Source organism: Protomyctophum bolini, assembly GCF_963924005.1.
Source record: "Protomyctophum bolini genome assembly, chromosome: 2".
Lineage (NCBI taxonomy): Eukaryota > Metazoa > Chordata > Actinopteri > Myctophiformes > Myctophidae > Protomyctophum > Protomyctophum bolini.
Window position 1 is genome coordinate 594,145 of NC_137863.1, and position 19,842 is coordinate 613,986.

The 19,842-nt window shown below is 45.7% G+C and overlaps 1 protein-coding gene across 4 annotated transcripts; it reads left to right on the top strand.

The window, feature by feature from the left end:
* calcoco1b (calcium binding and coiled-coil domain 1b) lies at window positions 1-19,436 on the top strand. 4 transcript variants are annotated; one of them, XM_080774597.1, is made up of 15 exons: window positions 1-326; window positions 2,655-2,701; window positions 2,755-2,907; window positions 5,094-5,208; window positions 6,124-6,314; window positions 6,776-6,988; window positions 7,532-7,680; window positions 8,755-8,824; window positions 13,037-13,291; window positions 14,366-14,494; window positions 16,092-16,187; window positions 17,106-17,205; window positions 17,736-17,842; window positions 18,471-18,532; window positions 18,940-19,436. In XM_080774597.1, the coding sequence occupies exons 2-15, from the start codon at window positions 2,672-2,674 to the stop codon at window positions 18,962-18,964; spliced, it is 1,695 nt and encodes a 564-aa protein (XP_080630723.1). In that variant the 5' UTR covers window positions 1-326; window positions 2,655-2,671; the 3' UTR covers window positions 18,965-19,436. The 4 variants fall into 4 exon arrangements, with proteins under 4 accessions (XP_080630723.1, XP_080630725.1, XP_080630726.1 ...); XM_080774599.1 differs by lacking the exon at window positions 2,655-2,701 and adding an exon at window positions 2,584-2,613 and having other exon boundaries at window positions 2,788-2,907; window positions 16,089-16,187; window positions 18,940-19,432; XM_080774600.1 differs by having other exon boundaries at window positions 2,660-2,689; window positions 2,788-2,907; window positions 16,089-16,187; window positions 18,940-19,432.
* Window positions 19,437-19,842: the final 406 nt, after the last annotated feature.

Consider the following 19,842-nt stretch of genomic DNA (forward strand, 5'->3'; position numbering starts at 1 on the left):
CCGTGACGTCAGGGAACTGCATCTCCCATGAGTGAGCGCAGCATCCACAGGGCTTACATAATGGCCCACGCAGCCGTCCCCACGCGTCAGTTGTTGATAGAGAGTTGAGCCAGAGAGACCAGCAGAGGATCATCACACACCGAGACGCACAAGACTGAAGATACATCTCTAGAGAGAATCTCTGCTCAGACCCAGACGCACACACCGCTCCACGAGACTGAAGATACATCTCTAGAGAGAATCTCTGCTCAGACCCAGACGCACACACCGCTCCACGAGACTGAAGAGGAGAAGTACATCTCTAGAGAATCTCTGCTCACCATCAGGTAGGGTTTTAAAGCCACACCTGTTCTTACAGTGGTTAACCCATTTTGGACTGCGGTTAATTAACAGTTTTCTATAAAAGAAAACTATGTTTCTATGTAACTGGTGCTCAACCTTTTTCATGTCAAGGACCCACAGAATTACCTGTATTTGGACCCCCATCTGAAAACATGTTGTTTCCAGAGACCTCCCAGATGCAAAGATTTGAGTTAAGAACGTTCACTGTAAATCACGTGAAAGAATAAATATTTGCGCCACATTTTCAGGATCTTTAAAAAATAGCTAAAGTATTAACATAATTCTTAAAAACACCAAAATGGGTTAAATTACAACTTACTGAGTGATTATCAACTTTTTTCCTCCCCTCCTAAAGAGGAGAAATTAATAACACACTTGTACTGTAGTAGGCTACATACTGTACTTAGTCTGCGTTCCTTGAATAACAAGAACACACCAATGTCTTCCTCAGTCTTAGGGACTTCTAGTGGTATTTCTGTCCCTTCATGACAAATATGCAAACAATTTAAACTATTTAATGAAATCATCTATTTACCTACTCTACTGTAGCCTAATGCAAATCAATGCATATACTGTACATTCATTGGCGTGGCATCTATAAGTTAATTTGTTTTAAGGATGTCAGTGACTAGTTAAATAATCAGAGAGAGAGAGAGAGAGGTGGTACCATCTGGGTGACCTGATTCAGGACACCTTCCACCCATGTGTCCCCAGGAGGATGGGTGGGTGGACGGACGGAGGAATGGATGGGTGGACAGGTGGGTGGACGGATGGCAGCACTGATCTTCATCATGTCTAACTGTGAGAGAAGATAATAATTAATAATATAATTATAATATAGAGAGAAGATAACCAGTCTTGGTGCTGAAGACAAACTGTTTAAACTAACAGATAATACTTGTATATTCACCAACACAGCAGGCAGATCCATGCCTGCTGTGTTGGTGAATACATAAGTAACCTGGAGAATAACAGAGTGAGCTTTTGTCTATACCTGCGAGAGACGGCATTAAGAAATGCAAAAAATAAATGTTCAAAAAGAGAGAGGGACGTACGACCGTATACCACTTGAATCCTCTATCATAGAGGTAACCCATTTAGACATTAAACGCTTTCATGTCGAGGAGGGGATTAAAAAATAAAAAATAAAAAAAGATTTCTCAAAAACGTTGAGGATCTCCAGGCTTGTATAACGTCTGTTTTAAACCGCCGTTCTAAATCCTAAAGTCTTCTTTTTTTTTTTTCTACATATGTTGCCAGATCTATATATATATAGCTTCGAATCTTAAATTACAACAGATGCTTTCCAGGTTTTAATGGGGTCTTAAAGCTCATGGAACTGATTTGCAATAGTGTGTCCTGCAGTGCTCTGTTATTGAGACGGTCAGATTGCAGGTGTCAAAGCAGGTCAGGATGTGCCACGTGCGAAGCGATGTTTGTAAACACATGGCGCGGTCGGTCGGTCGTCATCATCATCGCTGCTAGTATGCTGTGTTGGCACACCGTGGTATGCCATTCCTCCACCCGTGCACTCTCTCTCTCTCTCTCTCTCTCTCTCTCGTATCCACTTTCCATCAGCTGTTTTCATCCAGGCGGTAAAGGGGGACACATTAACCCATTCTGACCTGAGATCAGATTCATACGAGGTTATTCCACTGGACACGTACACTGGTCTGATTAACCCATTCTGACCTGAGATCAGATTCATACGAGGTTATTCCACTGGACACACACACTGGTCTGATGGACCCATTCTGACCTGAGATCAGATTTAAAAAAAAAATGTCAGTCGTTCTTCGAAAATAGCAGACCTACAAGCTCGTAGCGCGCCACTCGGTGGTAGAACACCAAAATGGGTTCCCGTTCAGAATGGGTTAAAGGGGGACACATTCCTGCGTATTTGTGTCACCTTTTAACCATTGTTTTAAACTCTATAGCTGTTGAGAAATAGCAGATCTACAAGCATTCGTATGAGCCGCGCTGCGAGCTTGTAGATCTGCTATTTCTTTTTTAAATATCATGACAATGTGGCGCAAATCTTTCAATCTATATCTTCTTTCACGGTGAACGTCCCTGGAACAAGGCAGCCAATTACATATTCCGTTTGAGAACCACTGCCATAGAAAATAAGTCTTTTTTCCAGCAAACTGTCGTGATTTAGAAGACATTTTTTTATAGAATCTGTTGTCGGATCATAATGGATTAATTCACCGGTATCGCGTGTCCATGTTTTCCTTCCAGCCCAGCGACAGCATGGACACCCAGCAGGAGGTCCAGCTCCAGGTCTTAATGTTTCCATGTTTTCCTTCCAGCCCAGCCCAGCGACAGCATGGACACCCAGCAGGAGGTCCAGCTCCAGGTCTTAATCTTTCCATGTTTTCCTTCCAGCCCAGCGACAGCATGGACACCCAGCAGGAGATCCAGGTCCAGCAGGAGGAGGTCCAGCTCCGGGTGTTGTTCCGTAACGTAGCCCAGGTCTGCTACCCCCAGAGTCCAGTGGAATGCCACTACAGCCTGACGGCCGAGCACAGCTGGAGCGGCCGCGACTGGATCGGACTGTTCCAGGTTAGACCTCCTCGCGTCTCCATTATCTCTGCATGCTTTACACTTTATTACACTGGATCGGACTGTTCCAGGTTAGACCTCCTCGCGTCTCCATTATCTCTGCATGCTTTACACTTTATTAACCCATTCAGGCCTGACCTCGAAATTAAATAAAAAAAACCCTTCTAAATCCTTCATAGTAAGAGAAATCTATGAAAATCTGGGAACTAAATCGTTACCAAGAAATGTCTTCACCAATGTGTTTCTAAAGGTGTCTAATAACATGTACTAAAAGTTTGAAATTCAACTCCTGTGGGAAATTGAGTTATTAGCATAATATGTGACCATACCCATAACATCCTATATAAGGCCAAAAAGTCCAAATGTCATCATTCTTTAAGTAGCATGTGACATATGAAACTAGGGGTTTTTCATGATTCTGAATCCATTCCAAGCATTAGTTTTGCACAAAAAACACTCCTTGGGCTAAATTAGGCCATATCCACTTGACCAAATGTGCTGACCTCTTCACAAACTATGGCCGTTTTCCTCCCAAGTGTCTGTCTGTGTTTTCTGTGCAAAACGAATGCTTGGAATGGATCCAGAACCATGAAAACAGTTCAAAACACCCTAGTTTCATGTCACATGCTACTGAAAGAATGATGAAATTTTGATTTTTTTTTTCTTTATATAGGATGTTATGGGTATGGTCACATATTATGCTAATAACTCAATTTCCCACAGGAGTTGAATTTCAAACTTTTAGTACATGTTATTAGACACCTTTAGAAACACATTGGTGAAGACATTTCTTGGTAACGATTTAGTTCCCAGATTGGTCAAATACCTGATAAAATGCCCTTACTATCAGTTTTCTGAAATAAATATTTTCACGATTTTAAAAAAAATAGCCGATCTACATTCTACAGAATCTACAAGCTCGTAGCGCGCTACGAGCTTGTATACGAGCTTGTATACGAGCTTGTATACGAGCTTGTATACGAGCTTGTATACGAGCTTGTATACGAGCTTGTATACGAGCTAGTATACGAGCTTGTATACGAGCTTGTATACGAGCTAGTATACGAGCTAGTATACGAGCTTGTATACGAGCTAGTATACGAGCTTGTATACGAGCTAGTATACGAGCTTGTAGATCGGCTATTTTTCAATAGCTAAATTATCTGATCGTGAAACCACAGCGTCGCACAAAAGCATCAACAGTAGCTGATGCGCAAATAAGCTCAAAACGTGATCCTCCGACGTGACGTGTTTTGAGCTTATAGATCTGCTGTACTGTTGCTGTTTTTTTTTATCCCGAATTTTTACAATTTTGGACATATGAGGTTTCCAACCCCATTTTGTGCGGGAACCCCTTTTTGGTGTTAGCGTTACGTTATGCTTTAGCTATTGAAAAATAGCAGATCTACAAACTCATAGCGCGCCACTCGAGCTTGTAGGTCTGCTATCTTTGAAAAATCGAAGAACGACTGACACAGAAACATAGCTTTTTCAGAAAACTGTCAGGATTTAAAAAATATTTTTAGAATCTGATCTCAGGTCAAAATGCGTTAAAGAACCACCATTCTTCTGTGCGTTAGAATCTGATCTCAGGTCAGAATGGGTTAAACTTGGTGTCAGTATAAAGGAACATCACGGTGACTGCAGGGCAGATCATGTTTGTTTTAAAGGGACACCACTTCACAAAAATATATATGTTAATGATGTTTAGAAGCTTTAGATCACTTTCCTGGGGGTATTTATGTGTGTAATATGTGGTTTTAGCTTTTTTAGATTGTAGCAGTGAGCCCAGTGTCTCTGATGTCATGGACACTGGTCTCACTACCTTCCTGGACTACAATTCCCATAATTCTTTGGTGCACTGCTCCTCCTTGTGGATAGGGGGAGATCTGTCTTACCGAGACAACATGTAGTCCAGGAAGGAAGTGAGCCCAGTGTCCATGACATCAGAGACACCGGGCTCACTGCTACAATCTAAAATATCTAAAACCACATATTACACACATAAAGATCTCCAGGAAAGTGTTCTAAAGCTTCTTAACGTCATTAACATATGTTTTTGCAAAAAGGGTGACATTAACAAGGAGGAACCAGGGGCGGAAGAGAGCTAGCCTGCTGGTTAGTCAGTCGGAGACCAATCAGACGGGCTGACCAATTGAATTGTCAATTGTTCTCTTCTGCTACAGGTGGGCTGGACGTCCGTGAAGGATTACCACACCTACGTTTGGGCCAGCGCCCCCGAAGGCCCCATGATGGATTACACCGAGGGCACACAGGTCAACGGATGTGCTCTGTTCACTGGTAAGAACCACGTCGATTCATACTCCTATTTTTGAGCCGAATAAAAGTGGGTTCGGCTCTGTAGAGCCTACTACAATGTGACGTCATTTGAGGTTCGGGGGGGCGGGTACCGTCCTAAAGTCGTCTCTTCGGTGCTACTGAACATTTCTGACGAGCCGAAATCATTTCGGCACTACAGCGCCGAAACAGCGGTTAAAATAGGAGGAGTAGGAATCGGCCCTTAGTCGTAATCTTTTGAATACATTTCCATTTGGTTTAAGTCATATTTAATCATCTGAAATGTTTTAGCTTTTGTCTAGTTTTAGTCGACTAAACATAAATAGCAGATCAAGCTCACACATGTCCAGGGTCTTGTTGTACATCAAGCTGCCTCACGCTACAGAAACAGGAGATAGGCTCCTGCCCTATGGGCCTCATGGCTACAGAAACAGGAGATAGGCTCCTTCACTATGGGCCTCATGGCTACAGAAACAGAAGATAGGCTCCTGCCCCTATGGGCCTCATGGCTACAGTAACAGGAGATAGGCTCCTGCCCCTATGGGCCTCATGGCTACAGAAACAGGAGATAGGCTCCTGCCCCTATGGGCCTCATGGCTACAGAAACAGGAGATAGGCTCCTGCCCCTATGGGCCTCATGGCTACAGAAACAGGAGATAGGCTCCTATGGGCCTCATGGCTACAGAAACAGGAGATAGGCTCCTGCCCCTATGGGCCTCATGGCTACAGAAACAGGAGACAGGCTCCTGCCCCTATGGGCCTCATGGCTACAGAAACAGGAGATAGGCTCCTGCCCCTATGGGCCTCATGGCTACAGAAACAGGAGATAGGCTGCCCTATGGCCCTACTTACTTTTTTACTAACTTACTTATTTACTAACTTACGATACCAACCATCAGAATGTGTGCCTCTCTGCAGCGTTCTACCTGCCCAGCCCCGGCGAGACGCAGTACCAGTTCGTGTACGTGGCGGAAGGGGGAGAGGTCAGAGGTCAGAGTGGCTCCTTCATCTTCTCCGCTCCCAAACCTCTGGTGGAGCTGGAGACCCTGAAGGAGGAGCAGGACGGAGAGGAGATGCTGCTGGTGGTGTCCAGAGCTACGCTGTTACAGGTGACTGGAGAATATGGTGTCCAGGGTTACACTGTTACAGGTGACTGGAGAATATGGTGTCCAGACAGAGCTACGCTGTTACAGGTGACTGGAGAATATGGTGTCCAGACAGAGCTACGCTGTTACAGGTGACTGGAGAATATGGTGTCCAGACAGAGCTACGCTGTTACAGGTGACTGGAGAATATGGTGTCCAGAGCTACACTGTTACAGGTGACTGGAGAATATGGTGTCCAGACAGAGCTACGCTGTTACAGGTGACTGTATAATATGGTGTCCAGACAGAGCTACGCTGTTACAGGTGACTGGAGAATATGGTGTCCAGAGTAACACTGTTACAGGTGACTGTATAATATGGTGTCCAGACAGAGCTATGCGGTTCAGGTTACCAGATTATGGTCCAAACCTCCAAACCTTTTATCCCATACTGTCAGTGATTCTTAGGCCCTCTCTCTCCCCCAGACCCAGCTGTCAGAGTGCCAGCAGCTGGTCTCAGAGGTCCAGCGTGCCCTGGACATGGAGAGGCAGGAGGTGGAGCGGCAGACGGAGAGCGGCCGGAGGGCGCGCGGCGTGTGGGAGGAGGAGAGAGGAGCCATGAAGGAGGTGGTCTCCGAGCTCCGCCAGAAGCTCCGACTCGCCCTGGAGCAGCTGAGCAGAATGGAGGGCAGACACCAGGTATACACACAGCACCCCCCGGAGGCCCATAGAGGAGAGACACCCGGTTTCTATTCCTGCCTGTTCTGTCTCTATTATTTCATCCCTTCGTTCACTCCTTCTCCCGCTGCTCTGCGTGCAGAACCACCTGACTTCTTTCTTGACCAATCGCATTGCCCGGAGGGAGACATGTCTGTTGTTAGCCTGGTTAATAAACCAGACCGAATCAGCCGTTGGCAAAAAAAGAATTGCCTGCCGGCTCAATTGAGGCTCAATAATGTACGCCCATTTCCTACACCAGAGAAATGGGGCGGCCAATCGGGACACTGTATGCAATATGGGCGGGCTTTGGTACAGTGACTTTCAATGCTTGAGACCTTTGACTGACCAAAGCTCTGACCAATTGCGTCAAAGAGAAAATGTTTCAACCCGCCGCCCTGGAAATGAAATCCAAGCTGAGCCTCCCCAGACTAATATCCCGCGGTCCGTGCGATATTAGTCTGGTTTATTAACCAGGCTAGTCTGTTGTGTTAGTAAAAACAGACTTCTTGTCTTGTCTGAAAGGACGTTCAGTTCACTCGTGAGAACATGTCGTCCGAGTTGAGCAGCCTCTGGACGGAGAAGGCAGAGAATCAGCAGAAGATCAGTGACCTGGAGGAGACCATCAGGACCCTCACAGACCGCACTGCAGAGACAGACACACTGATGGACAGGTAACTGACAGGGAGACAGACACACTGATGGACAGGTAACTGACAGGGAGACAGACACACTGATGGACAGGTAACTGACAGGGAGACAGACACACTGATGGACAGGTAACTGACAGGGAGACAGACACACTGATGGACAGGTAACTGACAGGGAGACAGACACACTGATGGACAGGTAACTGACAGAGAGACAGACACACTGATGGACAGGTAACTGACAGAGAGACAGACACACTGATGGACAGGTAACTGACAGAGAGACAGACACACTGATGGACAGGTAACTGACAGAGAGACAGACACACTGATGGACAGGTAACTGACAGAGAGACAGACACACTGATGGACAGGTAACTGACAGAGAGACAGACACACTGATGGACAGGTAACTGACAGAGAGACAGACACACTGATGGACAGGTAACTGACAGAGAGACAGACACACTGATGGACAGGTAACTGACAGAGAGACAGACACACTGATGGACAGGAAAGGAACTGGTTGGAATAACGTGTTCCTTCCACGCGCTACGTCCAACCAGGGAAACTCCCCCCTGTCAGGTGTAAAGGAGCAACTTGGACACTCAGGCATGAAGGGAGCATGAGTTCAAGTCCGTTGCTCTCCCCAGGTTGGCGGAGGGTGTGTAGAGCCCAGGATCACATTAGATGATTGACACAGGGGTGAAAAATGGGTTACAAAATCGTGGGATAAAAAATATATATTAAAAAAAAAAAGTAATTGACAGGGAGACAGCTAGACAGGTAACTGACAGGGAGACAGACAGGTAACTGACAGGGAGACAGACACACAGCTAGACAGGTAACTGACAGGGAGACAGACACACTGATGGACAGGTAACTGACAGACACACAGGCTCCACGCCACCTTGTGAGCTTGTAGATCGGCTGTTTTGGAATTGTATGGAATCTCTTGGATTTTTTCTTTTATTTCATCTTGAAATTACTGAGAGAAAAAAAAAGCACTGCATTTTGTTTTAAATTCATGAAAATCTGAAAAAGCTTTTTTTGGAAAAACATTTTATAAAATGAGTCTGTAACTTGTCCGTCCCACAGGATGAAGGAGAGAGAGAAGAAGCTGTCCACTCAGATGGAACACGAAGAGGACAAGAGGAAGGCTCTGCAGGTTAATAATATATCAATATAATTCTGTACTGGCCATATATGGAGTGTACAGGGTTTGATGAGGGTCCTGGTAGGGACCATATAAGGAGCGTGTCTTGAGTGTACAGGGTTTGATGAGGGCCCAGGTAGAGCCATATATGGAGCGTGTCTTGAGTGTACAGGGTTTGATGAGGGTCCTGGTAGGGACCATATAAAGAGCGTGTCTTGAGTGTACAGGGTTTGGTGAGGGCCCAGGTAGAGCCATATATGGAGCGTGTCTTGAGTGTACAGGGTTTGATGAGGGCCCAGGTAGAGCCATATATAGAGCGTGTCTTGAGTGTACAGGGTTTGGTGAGGGTCCAGGTAGAGCCATATAAGGAGCGTGTCTTGAGTGTACAGGGTTTGGTGAGGTCTGGCCATATATGGAGTGTATCTTGAGTTTGTCTGATTAGGTCAGATCAACATAATTGGAATGTCAGAACAGGTCAGCTCCATATGTGGAGATCTAAGGGTGGCAGGGGGGGCAGTGTATTGAATATACAGGGTTTGATGAGGGCCCAGGTAGGGCCTTATATGGAGCGTGTCTTGAGTGTACAGGGTTTGATGAGGACCCAGGTAGGGCCATATATGGAGTGTGTCTTATATTACCAATTGGCGATAATTATTGGGCTTGTTTCGGCTGGTTTCTCGAGGGGAGACTTATCTTATTTCTCTGGCAAGTCGAGTCGGCTTGTTTCCGGCTAGTTTTTGGAGGTGGGTCGGCTTATCTTTCTAAGGAAATAGAGCATGCACCTCCACTCTAGCCCAGGTGCTAGACAAAAAGGCAGTACAAGATGAAAAATAGAGTCTGCAACACTGGTATGAAACTCAGCTCCACTGGTTTATTAGATTCGACGTTTCGATCCCTTATAGGATCTTCTATAAGGGATCGAAACGTCGAATCTAATAAACCAGTGGAGCTGAGTTTCATACCAGTGTTGCAGACTCTATTTTTTATCTCGGCTTATCTTTCTCTCATGAGAGTTGGCAACAGTGAATGTGAGACTGTGCTCTAAAGCTGCCTGCCCAATGGGAGTTTATTTATTCCAAGCCGTCGGGCCGTAGAAGCAGAAAGCTGCTGCTTGCACACAGTACACACCCGATATATATATATATATATATATATATATATATATATATATTCACATGGCAGAGCTCTCTGTCAGCCATCCAAGGCACATTTACATCTCCAGGCGTCAGCAGTGTGAGTGACATAAATAAATAGACGCGAGGCCCCATACCTTCACCTCGTATGCCCCGTCTTCACACGCTGCTGCATTCACATGCTGCAAATAGCCGATCTATAAAGCTTACAACGTGTTTTGCTGCGAAGCGCCGTGGCCTTGTAGATCAGCTATTTTTTTTTTGCAAACGTACGACACCGGTGCCACGACAAAGTGTTTATTTATTTTCCAATTATGTTTTATTGGGTTTTATACATTTATTTATGATAATATCCGGTCTATGATCCGTACACAACGGAGGTCAAGATCACACAACCTATAGATATCTTCACAGCAGTGGTTTTCAACCAGCGGTCCGGGGACCACCAGGGGTCCTTGAGGCGGTTCCAGGTGGTCCCCATGCAGCTATAATGATGGAGAGTTGGTAACCAAATGGACCCTTATTAGATCTTTAACTCTTGGGAGTGCAAAATGAAACCAAATGGACCCGTACAGGTCCTTTTTGGTTTCATTTTAGATTATTGTTATTAAACATCTGCATTAGGCTGATTATTGTTATTAAACATCTGCATTAGGCTGATTATTGTTATTAAACATCTGCATTAGGCTGATTATTGTTATTAAACATCTGCATTAGGCTGATTATTGTTGTTAAACATCTGCATTAGGCTGATTATTGTTGTTAAACATCTGCATTAGGCTGATTATTGTTATTAAACATCTGCATTAGGCTGATTATTGTTATTAAACATCTGCATTAGGCTGATTGTTGTTATTAAACATCTGCATTAGGCTGATTATTGTTATTAAACATCTGCATTAGGCTGATTATTGTTATTAAACATCTGCATTAGGCTGATTATTGTTATTAAACATCTGCATTAGGCTGATTATTGTTATTAAACATCTGCATTAGGCTGATTATTGTTATTAAACATCTGCATTAGGCTGATTATTGTTATTAAACATCTGCATTAGGCTGATTATTGTTATTAAACATCTGCATTAGGCTGATTATTGTTATTAAACATCTGCATTAGGCTGATTATTGTTATTAAACATCTGCATTAGGCTGATTATTGTTATTAAACATCTGCATTAGGCTGATTATTGTTATTAAACATCTGCATTAGGCTGATTATTGTTATTAAACATCTGCATTAGGCTGATTATTGTTGTTAAACATCTGCATTAGGCTGATTATTGTTATTAAACATCTGCATTAGGCTGATTATTGTTATTAAACATCTGCATTAGGCTGATTATTGTTATTAAACATCTGCATTAGGCTGATTATTGTTATTAAACATCTGCATTAGGCTGATTATTGTTATTAAACATCTGCATTAGGCTGATTATTGTTATTAAACATCTGCATTAGGCTGATTATTGTTGTTAAACATCTGCATTAGGCTGATTATTGTTGTTAAACATCTGCATTAGGCTGATTATTGTTGTTAAACATCTGCATTAGGCTGATTATTGTTGTTAAACATCTGCATTAGGCTGATTATTGTTATTAAACATCTGCATTAGGCTGATTATTGTTATTAAACATCTGCATTAGGCTGATTATTGTTATTAAACATCTGCATTAGGCTGATTATTGTTATTAAACATCTGCATTAGGCTGATTATTGTTATTAAACATCTGCATTAGGCTGATTATTGTTGTTAAACATCTGCATTAGGCTGATTATTGTTATTAAACATCTGCATTAGGCTGATTATTGTTATTAAACATCTGCATTAGGCTGATTATTGTTATTAAACATCTGCATTAGGCTGATTATTGTTATTAAACATCTGCATTAGGCTGATTATTGTTATTAAACATCTGCATTAGGCTGATTATTGTTATTAAACATCTGCATTAGGCTGATTATTGTTGTTAAACATCTGCATTAGGCTGATTATTGTTGTTAAACATCTGCATTAGGCTGATTATTGTTGTTAAACATCTGCATTAGGCTGATTATTGTTGTTAAACATCTGCATTAGGCTGATTATTGTTATTAAACATCTGCATTAGGCTGATTATTGTTATTAAACATCTGCATTAGGCTGATTCATTTTGCAACACAATCAGAGAATGTAGAAGAATTGTTATTTCATAACGACAAACACATTTCTTTAATGTTTAAATTGCTATAATCCGGTATATGCAAATGACAACATGCGTGTCTATCTGAGGTTCAGGTTCAGGTTTATTTGTCCATGTGTACAGATATTAGATACAGAGTATACATACAATGAAGATTATTTTGCTCAGAGCACTCTCAGTCTTACATACACAGGACATAAACTAACATCTATAGTGCAACTAAGAAAAAGACAAAAAACAGGAAAAGAAAAGTGCAAGTGGAAGTGAAGTGCAATACAGTTCGAGGTCAGCTGTTCAGCAGCCTGACTGCCCCCTGGGGGTACAAACTGTTACTGAGATGAGATGAGATGAGATATACTTTATTGTCCCACGAGGGGAAATTTGTCTTGGGCAAAAGTGCATTAGTACTAGTACATACATCAACGCTTTTTAAAACAGACAGACAATACACACAAGACAATACACAGTAGCAGCAAAGTACAAGTCACAAGAGTATCACAAGAGAAGTGCAAATTGCAATAAGAGAAGGTATAATAATTTAAAAAAAGTGTTGAGTATTCACAGTTTATAGTATCACAATCACAGTAAAGTGCAATAAATAACTGATGAAGGTCAGAAGTCCCTTCCCCACTAAGAACTATGAACTGTGTGGCGGTTGTTTAGCAGAACAATTGAAGTGGGAAGAAAATAAAGTTTGAAGCGGTTGCTCTTGCAACGGCACGCTCTGTAGCGTCTACTGAGACGGGTGGTGGTACGAGATGTGATGCTCTGGTAGCGCTTTTTGGAAGGGAGTGGTTTGAACAGGGTATTTGCGGGGTGGCTGGTGTCTGGGCTTTTTTCATACTGTTGTTCCCATGCTGTTCCCATCCTCTCCCGTCCTCCTGTCCTAACCCCTCCCGTCCTCCAGGTGGAGATGGAGGCGTCCCGGGCGGACGTCCGGGAGCTGCGGGAGCGCCTGGCGTGCGGGGAGCACGTCACCGAGGCTCTGCGCAAGGAGCTGTACGAGGCGGGGCAGCAGAGAGACCACACCCACGCAGACCTGCACAAGGCCCGCCTCCACAAGGCCCAGCTCACCCTGCAGATGTCTGACGAGAACCTGGCCTTCTACGAGGGCCGTGCCGCCTGGGCCCTGGAGAGAGAGGCCCTGAGGCAGGCTGCCGAGGTGAGATGGACCCCCTATAGACCCCCGTTACCTTACTGCCTGGGCCCTGGAGAGAGAGGCCCTGAGGCAGGCTGCCGAGGTGAGATGGACCCCCTGATAGACCCCCTATAGACCCCCGTTACCTTACTGCCTGGGCCCTGGAGAGAGAGGCCCTGAGGCAGGCTGCCGAGGTGAGATGGACCCCCTGATAGACCCCCTATAGACCCCCGTTACCTTACTGCCTGGGCCCTGGAGAGAGAGGCCCTGAGGCAGGCTGCCGAGGTGAGATGGACCCCCTGATAGACCCCCTATAGACCCCCGTTACCTTACTGCCTGGGCCCTGGAGAGAGAGGCCCTGAGGCAGGCTGCCGAGGTGAGATGGACCCCCTATAGACCCCCTATAGACCCCCTATAGACACCCTGATAGACCCCCTATAGACCCCCGTTACCTTACTGCCTGGGCCCTGGAGAGAGAGGCCCTGAGGCAGGCTGCCGAGGTGAGATGGACCCCCTATAGACCCCCGTTACCTTACTGCCTGGGCCCTGGAGAGAGAGAGAGCAGTGATCAGACCTCTTAATCCCATCCCCCAGAGAGACCCTGCAGTGATCAGACCTCTTAATCCCATCCCCCAGAGAGACCCTGCAGTGATCAGACCTCTTAATCCCATCCCCCAGAGGGACACTGCAGTGATCAGACCTCTTAATCCCATCCCCCAGAGAGACACTGCAGTGATCAGACCTCTTAATCCCATCCCCCAGAGAGACACTGCAGTGATCAGACCTCTTAATCCCATCCCCCAGAGAGACACTGCAGTGATCAGACCTCTTAATCCCATCCCCCAGAGAGACACTGCAGTGATCAGACCTCTTAATCCCATCCCCCAGAGAGACACTGCAGTGATCAGACCTCTTAATCCCATCCCCCAGAGAGACACTGCAGTAATCAGACCTCTTAATCCCATCCCCCAGAGAGACACTGCAGTGATCAGACCTCTTAATCCCATCCCCCAGAGAGACACTGCAGTGATCAGACCTCTTAATCCCATCCCCCAGAGAGACACTGCAGTGATCAGACCTCTTAATCCCATCCCCCAGAGAGACCAGAACAAAGTGCAGCAGCTGAGCGCCGATCTGCAGCAGAAAGAGGCGTGGCTTCAAGAGGAGAGGGCGGAGCGTGAGAAGGTGGAGGCGGAGCTGACCAGAGAGAGAGACGATGATTACAGGGTGAGTCTCATTGACCTACTGCCAGAGAGAGAGAGGGTGAGTCTCATTGACCTACTGCAGAGAGAGAGAGGGTGAGTCTCATTGACCTACTGCCAGAGAGAGAGAGAGAGAGAGGGTGAGTCTCATTGACCTACTGCCAGAGAGAGAGAGAGGGTGAGTCTCATTGACCTACTGCCAGAGAGAGAGAGAGAGAGAGGGTGAGTCTCATTGACCTACTGCCAGAGAGAGAGAGAGAGAGAGAGAGAGAGGGTGAGTCTCATTGACCTACTGCCAGAGAGAGAGAGAGAGAGAGGGTGAGTCTCATTGACCTACTGCCAGAGAGAGAGAGAGAGAGAGAGGGTGAGTCTCATTGACCTACTGCCAGAGAGAGAGAGAGAGAGAGAGAGAGGGTGAGTCTCATTGACCTACTGCCAGAGAGAGAGAGAGAGAGAGAGAGAGGGTGAGTCTCATTGACCTACTGCCAGAGAGAGAGAGAGAGAGAGAGGGTGAGTCTCATTGACCTACTGCCAGAGAGAGAGAGAGAGAGATTAATTAATTTCACTGTGAAACTCTCATCTCCAAATAGAAGTGACTGTGTGGCTGAATGAATCTCTCTCTCTCTCTCTCTCTCTCTCTCTCTCTCTCTCTCTCTCTCTCTCAATTCAATTTTTTTCAATTCAACAGGCTTTATTGGCATGACATTTTACAAGTGTTGCCAAAGCACAATCACAGATATTACAAACAACAACATAACAACATAATATCAATGACATGAAAAATAAATTAAAATAATATAAAATAAAGCAGGTGGTGCAGAAAATAAAACATGGCATACTGTATGTGTCCTACTGGTTGTCCCTTTTCTTGTGACAGGAATTGACATATTTTGCAGCCAAAACTGCACATTCTTTCTGTTCCCCCAGAAGGACTGGTAATCTTTCCCTTTCTGTCATACTTCGGAATTCTGGGAAATTTGTTTCAAATTTTGGGAAGAACTCCTCTCTAATATTTGTGTAGTTTTTACATTGTGTTAAAAAGTGTAACTCTGTCTCTATAGCTCCGTCATCACAGTGACAGCACAGCCTCTCCTCTCTGGGCAGCCAGGTCTGTCTGTGTCTGCCCTTCTCTATTGCCAGACTATGATCACTCAGTCTGTACATTGTCAAAGTCTTTCTCAGGTTTTTGTCAGTTACTGTGGTTAGGTAGTCTGCCACAGTATACTGTCTGTTTAGAGCCTCTCTCTCTCTCTCTCTCTCTCTCTCTCTCTCTCTCTCTCTCTAACAAATCAACAGATATCTGTCACATTTACAGATATCGGTCACATGGTGTCGTGTATATATTTATTCTATATATATATAACAATAACAACACCTGCCCCGAAAAGGGTTTCCCGTCTTGAAAGGTAAAAACCCCCCAAAGTGTAGACCTGTACCCTAAAGGTAGCCTGATGACCAGACTCAGTAGAGTCATTGGGCTGGAACCAGGCTACAGCAGAGTGGGCGGGGTCTATCAGGCTACTAAATGGGTAGTATAACCATTTGTACTTTCTGAACTTTTTTTTTTTTTTAAGCATCTAAAATAAGTTGGGCTGAAGGTTGCACCATACTGCCCCCAGCAGGTGCAGCTGAGCTATGGCAGGCAGGAGTTGCAGGAGATGAAGAGCAGCTTGGAGAGAGTTCAGAAGGAGAGGGAGCAGCAGCAGAAAGAGAACCAGGTACTGGACTATCCCTCACCATAGACAGCACCTCAGTTTCCCCTCAGGTTAAGAGTCTGGGTGTCGTCCTCGATTAGCGCACTCTCATTCCACACCCACATCAACAACACCATCCGGTCTGCCTACTTCCACCTCAGAAACATCAACCGCCTCCTTCGCCCCTCACTCACTCCCCACAGTGACTCCGCCCCTCACTCACTCCCCACAGTGACTCCGCCCCTCACTCACTCCCCACAGTGACTCCGCCCCTCACTCACTCCCCACAGTGCCGCAATCCTGCTTCATGCTCTCGTCACCTCCCGTCTGGATTACTGTAATAATTCCCTTCTCTTTGGTCTCCCCCCACAAACTCCTCCATAAACTCCAACTAGTCCAGAACGCTGCTGCCCGTAATCGTCACCAGAACCCCCTGTCATCAGTCACGTCACCCCTGTTTTACACCAACTCCACTGGCTTCCCATCAAATTCCGCATTGACTATAAGATCGTTCTACATACTTTCAAGGCCATCCATAACCTCAACATCCCCATCCGGTCTCTCAGGTCTGCCTCCTCCCTCACCCTGAAAGTCTCTCCCAGCCCGTCTCTCCACCATGGGGCTCAAGAGCCTTCAGCCGCTCTGCCCCTCACCCTCTGGAACTCCCTCCCCCCTGACATCAGAAACATGGACCTCAAAACCCACCTGTTTAGGCAGGCCTATGACTCTGTGTGACCTCTGTCTCTTCTGCTGCAAGCTGTGCCCTAGTTTTGTTCTGCTTTTAAACTGTGTTTTGTTCTGTTTTTAACCTGTACGGCGACCTTGAGTGACCTGAAAGGCGCCTTATAAATATAATGTATTATTAATATAACATTATAACAGCAGCAGGAGAACCAGTTAAACCAACCCCCCCCTCCTCCATGTAAATTCTCCTCCTCTCAGGACCTGAGAGACTACATCCATCAGCTGGAGCCGAAGGTGAAGGTGGAGAAGGAGGAGGAGGAGGAGGAGGAGGAGGAGACATACGCTGACTCTGTTGACGGTGAGTTATGAACACACACACACACACACACACACACACACACACACACACACACACACACAGTGTAGTGGTGGTGGCTCAGGGGTAGAGTGGCCGGATGGTAACTGGAAGGTTGCCAAGCTAAGCGTCCCCAGAGGGGGGGGGGGGGGGCTAAGCGTCCCCAGAGGGGGACTAAGCGTCCCCAGAGGGGGGGCTAAGCGTCCCCAAAGGGGGGGGGGGGGGCTAAGCGTCCCCAGAGGGGGACTAAGCGTCCCCAGAGGGGGGGCTAAGCGTCCCCAAAGGGGGGGGGGGGGGCTAAGCGTCCCCAGAAGGGGCTCAAGCCCCCAGCCCTCCCATGAGACACAGACCGAGTAGAAAAACGGTGTGGTATTTTATCATGAGCATTAGTGAGGTCCAATTATTGTTATATGAAGATAGGTTGAAAAGTGGTGAAGTGGCGGTCCTTTTAATATGAACGTACCCTGCTCTGATCCTCTCTCCTCTCATTGGCTCGTACCTGCTCTGATCCTCTCTCCTCATTGGCTCCTCAGCTGTGAAGGAGGCGGAGCAGAAGGAGGCGGTGCCTGTCGTCGCGCTCACGCTGTCCTCTCACCGCGAGGTGGACACGCCCCTGGAGTTCATGACAGACGCCATGGATGTACGTATGAGAGAAACCCTGTGGTTGTACAGACATCATGGATGTGCGTATGAGAGAAACCCTGTGGTTGTACAGACATCATGGATGTGCGTATGAGAGAAACCCTGTGGTTGTACAGACATCATGGATGTGCGTATGAGAGAAACCCTGTGGTTGTACAGACATCATGGATGTGCGTATGAGAGAAACCCTGTGGTTGTACAGACGTCATGGATGTGCGTATGAGAGAAACCCTGTGGTTGTACAGACGTCATGGATGTGCGTATGAGAGAAACCCTGTGGTTGTACAGACGTCATGGATGTGCGTATGAGAGAAACCCTGTGGTTGTTCAGACGTCATGGATGTGCGTATGAGAGAAACCCTGTGGTTGTACAGACATCATGGATGTGCGTATGAGAGAAACCCTGTGGTTGTACAGACGTCATGGATGTGCGTATGAGAGAAACCCTGTGGTTGTACAGACATCATGGATGTGCGTATGAGAGAAACCCTGTGGTTGTACAGACATCATGGATGTGCGTATGAGAGAAACCCTGTGGTTGTACAGACGTCATGGATGTGCGTATGAGACGTGCTCCTCCCGTATCTCTGTATAGTCTTATCTCTCTGTGTCTCTTGTCCAATCAGGAGTGGCGATGCAGTGAGAGTAAGTGCTACGGTCCGTCTCAGCGCACTGAGCCCGCCCTCAGGTGAGAACACCTTCATTCACCCGTTTTAAAGCTGACTTTGATTGATTGAACTGAAGTATTTATTGACAGTCTGCAGAATTACAGTACATTTCAAGCACAAACTCAACACAAGACACAGACTGTCAACTGTGAGTGTACGACACCCTAAAGCATTACACTTGTTTACAAGAGGGTCCACCGTGTTCAATTCATCATAACATTTAGAGACGTACAGATATACAGCTACCAAAGTTCTGTTCTGTATCTATCATGTATGTCCTGTGTCTATGTATGTAACATGTATTTATACGTGTATGTTCTTTGTCTATGTATGTAACATGTATTTATACGTGTATGTTCTGTGTGTCTATGTATTTATACAACACGTATGTTCAAGTGATCACCGCTGTGTTCTTGACCAATCACAGTGACAATGATATCTACATGTGGTAGTAACACGGAGGAGCCTGAAGGTGGCGCCGTTGAGACGGATCTGCCAGAGGAACCCTGCGGGCGCGCCGCGCTGCCAGGCATCGTCGGGAGTTACATGAAGTGTGCCTTATGTTTGTTTGTCATAAAACTGGTCTTTTGAAGGATTCAGTTAAAGGTAGAGTAAGTGATTTCACTTAATTCAAATATCTTTTTTGTTTTGTTGTGATAATCCTCTCTACTATAGAGTGTGCTGACCATATAAGGAGTTCCTCCCTGTCCCCAGTTAACCCCTGGGGGGTCAAAAAACCTTAGGTTTCGTTTTTGACTCTCTATCCTGATTGGACGAAGGCTTAGGTCCCACAGCCAAAAACGAAACCTAAGGTTTTTTGAGTGAAATCACTGAATATACCTTTAAGCAATATTACACGAGAGGGTTTTGTTTAACGTGATTATTGCCACGACAGTGATGCGGTATATCCGTAAGCATCACTACAACAGTTACCCTTAAAGAGTTCCGTAAGCATCACTGAGCATCACACCGTTCTACAACAGTTACCCTTAAAACTAAGATTTTTTTTTTTTTTAATGACAGATGTAGTCACTTATATACGACCACAAATGTCCAAAGAAACTAGCTAGCCTAGCCACCCAGTTTGCTAGCGCTCTGGGAAAACAGAGCGGCTGGATTATTTGTTTCGATTATAGGTGGTGAACGGTGCTGGTTTGACCCACGGCTAGAAACCATTTCAACCAATCAGATTGCTTCCTCTATTCTCCAACGACCTGTTGTAGAATAGTGGTTTTTCAACCAGTGGTCCTTGAGGGGGTTCCAGGTGACCACCATGATGGAGAGCTGCTAGCCAAAACTTTGGACCCTAACGGTCTCTCTCTGGTACCAC

Bases quoted from the DNA above. Each gene is read 5' to 3' on its own strand.
- calcoco1b (XM_080774597.1), top strand. From the start codon at position 2,672: ATGGACACCCAGCAGGAGGTCCAGCTCCAG. The intron at 13,292-14,365 runs GTGAGATGGACC...CCCATCCCCCAG, and splicing joins CCCTGAGGCAGGCTGCCGAG to AGAGACCAGAACAAAGTGCA. The intron at 17,206-17,735 runs GTGAGTTATGAA...TTGGCTCCTCAG, and splicing joins ATACGCTGACTCTGTTGACG to CTGTGAAGGAGGCGGAGCAG.